This window comes from Zalophus californianus, chromosome 9 (genome assembly GCF_009762305.2).
Source record: "Zalophus californianus isolate mZalCal1 chromosome 9, mZalCal1.pri.v2, whole genome shotgun sequence".
Lineage (NCBI taxonomy): Eukaryota > Metazoa > Chordata > Mammalia > Carnivora > Otariidae > Zalophus > Zalophus californianus.
Window position 1 is genome coordinate 76114363 of NC_045603.1, and position 12815 is coordinate 76127177.

General features: G+C 38.0%; 1 protein-coding gene across 1 annotated transcript in view; it reads left to right on the top strand.

The window, feature by feature from the left end:
• The window catches only part of AMN1 (antagonist of mitotic exit network 1 homolog), a 52575-nt gene that overhangs the window by 37557 nt on the left and 2203 nt on the right, over positions 1-12815 (top strand). The window contains exon 6 of the mRNA XM_027595490.2: positions 1404-1515. Within this exon, the coding sequence (XP_027451291.1) occupies positions 1404-1515 (112 nt within the window). The remainder of the gene's footprint in view (positions 1-1403; positions 1516-12815) is intronic.

Sequence of the window (12815 nt, forward strand, 5' to 3'; positions counted from 1 at the left end):
AGGACCCTGGGATCACGACCTGAGCCAAAGGCACTTAACCATCTGAGCCATCCAGGCATCCCTCTTTTACTTCTTTCACTTAGCAAAATGTTTTTGAAATTCATCTATGTTGTTGCATGTGTTACTGTTTCATTACTTTTATTTATTTGTTTATTTTGCTGAGTAGTATTTCATAGTGTGGATATGACACAGTTTGTTCAGAATTGGTGAATGTGCCATTTGATGGACATTTGGGTGGTTCTAATTTTGGACTGTTATGAATACTACTATAGAAATTTGCATACAAGTCTTTTGTGTAGACATACATTTTCATTTATCTTGGGTAAACACCTAGGAATGGGATTATCATATAGTAAGTACACATTTAGCTTTAAAAGATAAAACCAGGGGCACCTGGGTGGCTCAGTTGGTTAAGCGACTGCCTTCGGCTCAGGTCATGATCCTGGAGTCCCGGGATCGAGTCCCACATCGGGCTCCCTGCTCAGCGGGGAGTCTGCTTCTCCCTCTGACCCTCCCCCCTCTCATGTGCTCTCTCTCTCTCATTCTCGCTCTCTCAAATAAATAAATAAAATCTTTAAAAAAAAAAAAAAAGATAAGACCATACTGTTTTCCAAAGTGTCTGAACTAACATTATGTTTGAGATTTATGTCTATTAATACAAGTAGATATTTTTCATGTTAACTGTTTTATCTGTTCCATTAATAAACCACCATTTTTTTATCCATTATCTCCTTTTTTACTATTACAAATAGTATTAAAATGAGCACATTTATAAATTGTTTCCTTGGGCACATAAACAAGAGTTACTCTGTATAGTGGACATTTTCAATTAGAACTGTTGGGTTCTGGAGTATTCATCTTCAGTTTTAATAGATTTTGCCATATTGCTTTATAATATGGTTGGGCACTTAACTTTTAAATCATCTATACTTTCCAAATTACTGCATACTTACATTAGTCCTTTCTATTGAATGTTTCTTGCAAGTAGATATTTGGTTCTTTTTGTTTGTTATTTAAAGATTTTTTATGTATTTGAGAGAGAGAGTGCACACAGAGGGAGAGGGAGGGGGAGAAGCAGACCTCCCCGCTGAGCAGAAAGCCTGACAACATGGGGCTTGATCCCAGGACCCTGAGATCATGACCTGAGCTGAAGGCAGCTGCTTAAACAACTGAGCCACACAGGCAGCTCTGTTTGTTGTTTTTTGTTTTATTTATTTGAGTAATCTCTATGCCCAACATGGGGCTCGGACCCATGACCCCAAGATCAAGAGTCTCATGCTCCTCCAACTGAGCCAGCCAGGCACCCCTGGTTCTTTTTGTATCAGAGTAGTTCCCAAGCTTTTTCATGCTGTCATCGTAAATCTGTTTTTTCTTTTGACTATCCTTTCTTTATTTTTAAATAGGAGATTCATATGGGACATTGTGTGAATCTGACTGATGAGGCCGTAGAAGCTGTCCTCACTTGCTGTCCTCAGATACGTATATTACTCTTCCATGGATGCCCCCTAATAACAGGTTAGTATGATAGATTGGGTGGTTCAAATCCTGGCTTCATTTTTTAGTAACTGTGTTACCTTAAGTAAACTACTCAACCCATTCCATTATTCAGTTTCCTCATCTGTAAGATGGGTATAATAGCAGTACTTACCTCATAAGCTTAGTCATGATAACTGTCTGACAGCACTTTATATAGTGGCTAGTCCATAGTGAAAGCTCAATAAATGTTAGTCATGATGATGATGGTAGGGGTCTTGATAATAAACATGATGTTTTATGTAGACAAAAAAATTCAAGCTTAAAATATTACATCTATTAAATATGCTGAATGACCTGTTGACTCTAATCTCATCAAACTATAGCCATTGAGATTCAGACCAATTTGGACTCTTAGGCTAATGTGATAGATACTTCACTGAAGGAGAACAAAGTAGTCACAGCCCATTTGGCCTGTATAAGAGCCATGATACTGGAAATAAAAGGTGCAGCATAGGGAATATAGCCAATGATATTGTATGGTAACAGATGGTAGCTACATTTGTGGTGAGCATAGCATAACGTATTCAGGACAATTTAGATTCTTAGGCTAATGTGATACTTCGCTGAAGGAGAACAAAGTAGTCACAGCCCATGTGGTCTGTGTAAGAGCCATGATACTTGAAATAAAAGGTGCAGCATAGGGAATATAACCAGTGATATGTTGTATGGTGACAGATGGTAGCTATATTTGTGGTGAGGATAGCATAACATAGAGAGATGTTAAACACTATGTTGTACACCTGAAACTAATGTAATATTGTGTGTCAACTGTACTCCAATAAAAAAAAAAAACTTTTTTTAAAGAAAAAAGAGGGGCGCCTGGGTCGCTCAGTTGGTTAAGCATCCAACTTTTGATGTCAGCTCAGGTCTTCACCTCAGGTTGTGAGTTCAAGCATTCAAGCCCATGTTGGGCTTCATGCTGGGTATGGGAGTGTGGAGCCTACTTTAAAAAAAAAAAGACTACTAAAGATAGTAAAACATAAAGATTTTACCTTTAAAAATATGTTATTACTTAGGGGGCACCTGGGTGGCTCAGTTGGTTAAGCGTCTGCCTTCAGCTCAGGTCATGATCCCGGGGTCCTGGGATCGAGCCCCACGCCAGGCTCCTTGCTCACTGGGGGGTCTGCTTCTCCCTCTCTCTTTGCCCCTCCCCCACTCATGCTCTCTCTCTCTCTCTCTCTCTTTCAAATAAATAAAAATATAATCTTTAAAAGAATATTTTACTTACAAAATCTAATAGAGCTAATAGTGATATATAAGAACATAAATTTTAAAATTGCAAAAATATCATTTTGGTGTCACAATTTATATAAAATAATGAATAAGATACTATATTATTGTGGGGAAAAAAGAGCCATGATACTATATATGACTGTGTCCTGAAACCACAGTACCTCAACCCTTTTGCATTACACCTGCAATGGGCCACGTACCACAGTATAACCTGTACCTGACTTGTAAGTCAGCACTGATGTCCAGTCCTTCCAGCTCATTTCTCTAATTACAGTCTAAACAGTTACTCTCTAGGTTGAGTTATGATCCTAGAAATCCTCTTAACAACCTCTGTTCTTTCTTATGTATGGACTGTCAATGTAAACCAAGTGTTCAACGGGTTGTATTTTGTATCAGTGGCATCTATAATGAAGACTAAATCTTTTGGGCCAAGACATTTCTCAAAAAACTAAAGTCAAAAAGGACATTAGAAACTGTTAACTCCTATTTAAAAATAAAGAAACTGTTAACAGTGCTTACCTCCAGGGAAAATTGTGGAGGGACAAGAGTAGGAAAATCCTGCATTATACACCCTTTGTACCTTTTGAATTTTTATCATGTGAGTGGTTTTATCTATAAAAATTAGTAATAATAATCTTTAAAAAATCACTTAGAACAAGAAAAACTCATGGGACTGAGTGCAGGGGATTGGTACTGGCATATATTTTCGTGGGGTTTGTGAGAAGGCAAGCAGAGGTTTTCTGGTCATCAAACAAGGCAGAAAATTGTATTCTAACCAATAGGCTCTTATTTTAAGCTGGAGGAGACCACAGTATATGGATTGTATAACAGCAATCTTTGATAATCTTTCCAGAATACCAATCAAGTTGTGTAAATCTATCCACTGAGCTATGTTTGATCAATATATTGAACAAGCAAGGGGTACTCGTAAAGTGATTCTATTTTCTTCACACTACTTTATTGCAAATCTGCTCTAAAGAGGCTAATTTTTCCCTACTGCCAGATGAAATCTCAGGTGCCATTGACTTACCATTCTCAGATAGTTAAAATGTCTTGCCATTCTGTATCCCTGAAACTTCTCGTTTCAGTAATTAAAATGTCTTAGGTCCATGCAGTAGTCCAAACAAGTTCAAGCTAAAGCTTTTGCTCCTCCAGTCAGCTAAGAGTTGGCTGCAGTGGGTAAGGGGACATTGTTGGTTTCTGTATTTTACCATCCCTCACTTCTCTTCTTCCTTCCCCAGCTTGCCCACCATGGTTTCTGATCCCACCAATGTTAGTACAGGGCGGGACTGGGATAAGCAAGCACAGAAGTAAGGGAAGGAAAAGTCTTACTTGACCAGTGCTAGTGTGATCAAGGCTCAGCACTCCAGGCCCTGTGGGTGAGATGATCCATCCTTTCCCAAAAGTGGGGCACTTTTGGGGTTCTTCAGGGCCCACTTCCTACCAGCCCCTCATCATTGCATATATCTCCTATCTGCAGTTCTCTTGATTCAAGCCAGCATGTCTCTTCTGGTTAGTAGCTCCTATTTTCTCCTCTCCCCAGGCATCCAGCAATATACCTTCAGTCTCTTTCTGCTCAGGTTTCCTAACTTAGTTGGGTTCCTTTCATGAGCAAAATATAAGGCAAACCCATGGGAGCCCTCATCCCTCCACAGGAAACACATACTTTAAGCAATAAGGGTGCAGATACATCCCAACCTCAGTCTTCTCTTTAGCTACAGAGACTCTCGCCATAGCCTTTTGCCCTTTAGTTTTCTCAGATGTGGATCTGATATTAGTGTCCTGTGTCCTCCAAGCCCAAGAGACATATCAGACTCTCCAACCAATCTCCTTAGAGTTTCCTTTCACTGGGCTTGAATGGAAAAACAAGCACCTCCAGCCCTCATTCCAGAACTCCAATCACCGCTGTTTTCAGAGAAATCCTTTCTTCAATTTCCAACTCTCCATCCCTTCTCACTTTAACACTTTTGTATCTTTGAATGGATGAAGTGCCATGGATTCCAAAATCAGATCTCAGCCAAGCATTTGCAAGTCATATATAGGTCTGGAATCTCACTGGAATGAGAGAGTAGCTGGTACCTCTAGTCCTGGAACCTTAGCTGAAATAGTTCTATTTTAATGTTCTATTATATTTGTCTCCGGATAACTTGACTAGGCAACATATTATAAAATCAACCTTTACTGGGGTGCCTGGGTGGCTCAGATGGTTAAGCATCTGCCTTCAGCTCAGGTCATGATCCCAGGGTCCTGGGATCGAGTCCCGCATCGGGCTCCCTGCTCCTTGGGAGCCTGCTTCTCCCTCTGCCTCTCTCTCTCTCTCTCTCTGTCTTTCATGAATAAATAAATAAAATCTTTAAAAAAAAAAAAAAAAAAAAAAAATCAACCTTTACTAATTTTACCTTCATTATCTTTCTGGTTACCCTGTGGACACTCTTCTTTGATATTACCCCCAAACTCAGTAAGCGGTCATTTCTTAAAGGTTAGTTGCAGTGTGGAAGACGAAAATATATCAATGAACTTTTTATACACTCACATTACAATCCATTGGCCTGTCTTGTATTTTGATTGGATCTTTTACCCATACGTGATTTTGTAATGTCATGCATTGGCAGTTTGGAAAATATTGGTTCTCTTAGTAATATAGATTTTCCAATGTCGACACATTTTATTATAGCAAAACAATCACATTTGTTAATATCACCATTGGGTAGTTGTCAAGATCATAATGATAGATACAAATTTTCCAAAATCCATTTGAAAGCTAAAATTTTATCATTGGCAACAAACTCTGACATTTGTTTTCTTTGAAGTGACAGGCTTATTTTGCTCTTTTTCAAGAAATAATCTGTGCTGGCTGGGAGGTGGGTGGGGGGACAGGGTAACTGGTGATGGGCATTAAGGAGGGCACTTGATGTAATGCGCAGTGGATGTTACATGCAACTGATGAATCACTAAACTCTACCTCTGAAACTAATAATACACAATATGTTAATTAATTTATTTTAAATTTTAAAAAAACAGTCTGACAAGTACCCAAGTCTGAAGAACCTTAGGTTGTCAGCTGTTCTTTCAAGTAAAAACGATGTTCCATGAATAAAGTGACTATCTTAGCTCACAACCCTAAAAGGGTCTCAGACTATAGGATCTACAGACCACACTTTGAGAACCATTGCTTTACCGTAAAGAATAATTATCAGTTAACTTTAGCAGTTGGAGCAGGAACACAATATCCCTTTCAAATCACTTCTTATGTTTTCATGTGGGTTTACTAGAAGTGAAAGTACACATTAAAATGACAGGAGTTTGAAATCCTTGGAATAGAATAACAGTAGTTTTGACCTAGAAGATTATCTAGGCCAGCATTTACCAACTGTTACTGCTATGTAAATGAACCAAAGATGGCCTCTATGTAGTTTCTTTTTTTTTCTTTTTTAAAGATTTTATTTATTTGAGAGAGAGAGAGCATAAGCCAGGGGAGCCACAGAGGAGAGGGAGAAGCAGGCTCCCCGCTGAGCAAGGAGCCCAATGCGGGGCTTGATCCCAGGACCCCAGGATCATGACCTGAACTGAAGGCAGATGCCTAACCAGCTAAGCCATCCAGGCACCCCTACATAGTTTATTTCTTCATAGCAGATTGGGACTATTGTTCAAAAAGCCACCAGCATCAAATCTTTATTCATTCAATGATTTTAAATACAGCCTAAAGAAGCAGATTTTTAGCATCTAGAGCCTGCCTGCTTTGCATACCCTGGAAAACTGCACTCAAGCCACTCTTGCCCTTTGGAGCTCTCTGACCCAGAGACTCCCTTATCTTGATGCTGAGCAACATCATGACACACAAACCTCCTCTCCAGTCCTCTGGGAATTCCTTTACCCTCCTTCCTTCTCAGTAGTGCCCCCACCAGACACACACACACACACACACACACACACACACACACACACACACACACACACACACACACATTGCTGTCTTTGGAAGATCTCATGTTGTGAGGGACTTCTGAAAGCAAATCTGTCAAAGCGCAGCCTAAATGAAGCTTATTGTGTCCTACTGCCACCTTGTGGTCATATCTTTTTCCTTGATCTGCCCTGAAATCCCTTAACTACAGTGACATGTTATCATGTTCTAGAAAATACCATAGGTATAGTGTTGGAGCTTAGGGCAGGCCATCCCAAAATATGCTATGGAGTATATTTATTATTTTGAATTAAAGTTACTTAAGAAACAGCCAATGCAAGAACACTCTGACCTTTTGTCTCCCAAAAGTAGGAAACAAATCTCCTATGTGAAAGGTACCCTCCCTGCACCAGGAGCTAGAAAGACATCCTTATCATCAGAGATGGGGAAGTCTATATAAACAAACCTTGTTACTTTTACTAATTTACTACCCCAGCCTCAATTCTGTTTAGGATTCCTTATTAATTAAAGCTCCCAAACATAAATTTTCTTTGTCCTGTCAGTTCATAAAAAATTTGTTTCTCCATCTAAAAAGTATAAAAGCTGTCTGTCTTGGTCACTTCTTAGGTCCCATATTTATGACACCTCCATACATGCAAATTAAATTTGATTTTCTCCTGTTAATCTATCTCCTGTTTAATTCAGACAGCAGCCAGAAGAATCTTAAAGGGTAGAGGGATATTTTTCTTCCCCAACAATAGCATAGAACTAAAAGTGGCTTTTTTTTTTTAGATTTTATTTATTTATTTATTTTAGAGAGAGAGAGCATGCATGAGCAGGGGGAGGGGCAGAGGGAGGGGGAGATGGAGAGAATCTCAAGCTGACTCCATGCTGAGTTCAAAGCCCAGTGCAGGGCTCAATCTCCTGACCCTGAGATCATGACCTGAGCTGAAACCAAGAGTTGGATGCTTAACCGACTGAGCCACCCAGACACCCCAGAACTAAAAGCGTTTGTGTGTCCAAAAAGTTTGGGAAATGCAGCATACCACTATAATGAATGTTAATTTATCAAAGGGTCTGAGAAATACTATAGCTAAGAAACTTGTTTAACTATCTTATTCCAAGCATTTCCCAAAATTTCTTTTTTTTTTTAAAGATTTTATTTATTTATTTGAGAGAGAGAGCGAGCACATGAGAGGGGATAGGGTCGGAGGGAGAAGCAGACTCCCCGCTGAGCAGGGAGTCCAATGCGGGACTCGATCCCGGGACTCCAGGATCATGACCTGAGCCGAAGGCAGTGGCTTAACCAGCTGAGCCACCCAGGCGCCCTTCCCAAAATTTCTTTAGCACAGAACACTATTATGGACCTCAACTTGCCCTTGTGTGTAATTGTCAATCATAAAATAGAGAGATCTGATAATAATGCAGAAGAGTTCATATACCATTGCTTTATTAAAAAAGGTTCATAAAGAGAAGAAGCTGAAGTTTTTCAACTACCCAGATCATTTCTACTCTTCCCCCTTTCCTGTCAGCACTACTACCATGGTATATTTTTGCTACCATCATTAAATGAAAATAAAATGGGATAATATATTCACCTTATATTTAATTTTTATTTATTTTTTTCTCCAAAGAAGGTAAATGATTTCATTTACAAGGTTGGCCCGGTAAATGCAAGTTTTTTCTTGTTTCATGATACCTTATATAACATTTTTCCTCATGCTTATATATTTATGTGGTTGCTTATATATGACTATATAAGACAATATGATTTATTTTCCATAAAAATATATGTACATAAGTATGTTCAGTTATAATGTTATCCCCAAAGCAGTCTCACCCCCAAATTGACAGTGTCACTATAGTTTCCCCTCAAATTCCCTAAATTAATAGGTTTATCTTCTCTACTATAATTCTAAGTATTTTTTAAATTTCTTAACCTTAAAGTCAGACTATAAACAGAACTCCACATTATAAATCAGGTGTTGAAACTGTTTGAAACACCTGATTTTATTTCTGCAGAAAAGAAAATAAAAACTAAACTGCTATTGGGCACGTGGGTGGCTCAGATGGTTAAGCGTCTGCCTTCGGCTCAGGTCATGATCCTAGAGTCCTGGGATCAAGTCCCACATCCGGCGGGGAGCCCCCTTATCCCTCTCCCTCTGCCTGCTACTCCCCTCTGCTTGTGCTCTCTCTGTGTCAAATAAATAAGATCTTGGGAAAAAAAAAAAACTAAACTGCTATTAAAAATATTGTAAATTATAATTTTTTAGAAAGAAAACTGCAGGTCCAAAGTAGAGCCACTTGCCCCAGTAGAGCAAACTTAGACTTAACTGCAGTTTTGGTTTCTCCAAGGAGTGAAATTTTAAGACAATCAATGTAAAATTTTCTGTTCAGGACCAATAAGGTAATCTATCACATGGGCCCTCTTCATCCCGCCAAAATCAATGTAAAATTTTCTGTTCAGGACCAATAAGGTAATCTATCACATGGGCCCTCTTCATCCCGCCAAAGAAAGGTGAGGTAATCCACCTAATAGGACCCTTTGCCTTTCCCCCTATGAGAAGGTGACCTTGTTTGAACCAATCCCTACTTTTCTTTTGCTAATAACTTCTTGCCCTACTCTCCTTCCTATAAAAATCTATTTTGTACAACTCCTTAGAGCTTCCCTCTACTTGCTAGATGGGATGCTGCCTGATTCATGAATCAATTAATAAAGCCTATAATTTACTTGGCTGAATTTTGTTCTTTGACATAATGTACTTTTTCTAGATGTTATAGAAGCAGAAAAATAATTTTACAACTTATTAAATTCTTTTTAAATCAGTTATGTCTGCAGTGATTATCAGTAAGTTCAGCTCACACACCTTTACTAATCTACAACAGACAGGCATTTCAGTTTCTCATAATTATCTAAACATGTTTCACAGTATTTGCAGGCGTGGAGGTTTAGATTTTAAAAGGGCAATAAAGCAATAAGACAGCACTAAATTAATTTATGTTTTACACTGAAAGGCAGGAAAAACCAACAGGAAATCTGCTACTTTTGATTGAATTGACCCAAATTTTAGGCATATGTGAGGATTTGTTTCAGCCTGATTACTACACAAGGAAGTTCTTTACTTAGATTCCTAGATTTGTCAAGATATGTCAAGATAAATATGTCAAGATTTACCACCTAGAACCCAAAACAAACATTATTTTAAGACCCAAGTGGTTTGCTTCTGAGTTTCCTTTAATTAAAGTTGATTCTTTGCTTAAAGGACAACTCTTTTATTATTTTGTATTTTACTTTTTCTAAATCCTATATTATTGTTTCCTCATTATTATTTATTCATTATCAATTCCGTGCCACAGAACTTCTTTATTCCAGACACTGTAATGAAGCATTAGAACTTTGACCATTCTTTGTAAAAATCTGTGTAGACTACACAGTGAAAAAATTACTTTTTTCACTGTGTAGTCTACAAAAATATCTAAATTACAAATGTAATTGATCATTTGAAAAAATTTGTTAATTTCTGTTTCCCACAGTTTCTTTTTCTTGGTGCTCTAAAAGCCCTGCCATGTATCTCTTTAAAAAAGTGGTCTCCATCTATATTAATCATGGATTTTGAGAGATGGTAAAATCTTCCTTAGACTTCATCTACACAACACCCTTGTTTTAAGGATAAGGGAACAGAGAATGACCTTAAGTGGAAATACTTGATAGAACTGGAAGTAAAAACCTAAGTCATCTGATCCACAATCTCTAATTCTTTCCCCAGCAGAGCAATTTCCTAGAACTGTTGGTGTTAGTGGCTTAACTGTTACTAGAAAAGGGAGGGAAATAGGAGAGTGACATCAAGCAACAGCAGTGTGATTGGTACTGATGATTTTTTGAGTCTTTTTCAGAGTCTGTGTTTAGAAGGGTGGCAGAATATGCCACCCCAATATGCTTCTTCAGGATAAGGACTTTGTTGAGTTGATTATTTTTGAGAAACAGCAGACACTAGAGAAGCTCTGAATATGGAACAGAGTTACCCTTTTGTAAGAGAAATTTGCATTTATAAAGAAAAAATCTCCATTTGTAAGTATCTCCCTCTCTATACTTGGAAGAAAAGGGTGACTAAATCACAAGAGAATCTTGTCAATGGAGACTACACCAACAAAAATCTGTATAGCAAACCTTACCTTTACTTTTTACTGTGCTTTTTCTAATAACCTCCTATAATTTGATGCCTTCCCACCCTGCCCCACCCCAATATCTTTCTTTTGTCTTTAGATGAAGATGGTATGTAAAGTGGTGGCTAGGGCCATCTCAGGGAGTTTACTCATTTTCCCTGGGTATCTCTCAGGCATACATGAAGCATGCATATTGATAAACTGTCTTTTATTATAGTGGGGTCTCAGCCAAGAACTCAGGATAGAAGGAAAATTATTTTTCCTCCCCTACAGTTTCTACAGTGTTCTGGAAAGGGATCACTAAATACTTAGAGAACCCACAGTTTCTCTTTATAAACTCACAGGCATTGATTATTCCTACTATTCAAAGTCACCATCCTAAATACTCTATTTTCTCCAGAAAAAGGTGCCTGAGGAGACTTTGAGTAATGTAATACTGCCATCTAGCATCAAAATTTTAAAATTACCTAAAAATATACTGTATGGTTTACTGGAGGAAAAAATGTCATCCTCTTTATGTGCAATAATAAATTTCTACAGAAGGATGACACAAATGCAGTCAGAAAATAAATATGTATGTATGTTTGATAACATGTTCATAATTAGTAAAAATGCCAGATAATCCTAAAAACACCAACTAAAATGAAATTGGGCAGTATAAGTTTCCGATTTTATTTTTCTTTTTTAAAATTGTATTGGTTATTCTGGGTCTCTTGAATTCCCATATACATATTAGGATTATCTTGTCAATTTCTAAAGAAAAAAAAGAGAGACAGCTGGGATTCTGGGAGTGATTGCATTGAATCTGCAATCAATTTAGGGAGTATTGTCATGTTAATATTATCTTCTGATCTATGAACACAGACAGATGTCTTTCCATTTATTTAGATCTTGAATTTCTTTCAACAATGTTTTGTAGTTTTCAGACTAAGTTTTTCACTTCTCTTGGTAAATTTATCCCTAAGTATTTTATTCTTTTTGATGGTAATGTAAATGGAATTCTTTTCTTAATTTCATTTTTGGATTGTTCTTTGCTAGTGTATACAAATACATTTGACTTTTGTATATTGATCCTGTATTGTGCAACCTTGCTGAACTCACTTACTAGTTTTCATTTTTTAGTGGATCCCCTAGGACATTCTGTAATTATACAGGACATTCTATATGTATTACATAATGTACAAATAAAGATAGTTTCACTTCTTTCCTTCCATCATGAATACCTTTTATTTCTTTTTCTTCCCACATTTCCTTGGCTGGAACCTCCAACGCAATGCTGAATAGAAGGGGGGAAGAACAGGGGCGCCTGGGTGTCTCAGCCAGTTAAGCAGCTGCCTTGAGCTCAGGTCATGATCCCAGGGTCCTGGGATCTGGGTCCCTGCTCAGTGGGGAATCTGCTTCTCCCTCTCCCTCTGCCCTACCCTCCCAGCTTGTGCGCACATATGCATGCTCTCTAATAAATAATCTTAAAAAAAAGTGGGAAGAGCAGACATCCTTGCCTTGTTTCTCATCGTAGGGGGAAAACATTAGTCTTTCATCATGAAATATGATGTTAAAACTTTAGTTCTTTCATAGACACTATTAGGTTGAAGAAATTTCCTTCTAGTCCTAGTTTGTTGAATGTTTTTACCACGAGTGTTGTCAAATGCATTTTCTGTGTCAACTGAGATGATCATGTGTTTTTGTCCTTTATTCTATTGATATGGTATATGTCATAGGCAGAACAATACCCCAAAGATTCCACGTTTTAATGCCTAGAACCTGAATATGTTATATTCCATAAGGTTGCAAATGGAACTAATCAGTTGACTTTAAAATAGGGAGATTATCCTGGATTATCCAGGTGGGTCCAGGGTAATCATAAGGGTCTTTATAAGGGGAAGAGGCAGGCAGAAGGAGAATCATAGAGTTGGCAGCATGAGAAGGACTCTGTCTACTGTTGTTCATTTTGAATATGGAGGCATGCAAGGAATGTGGTGGC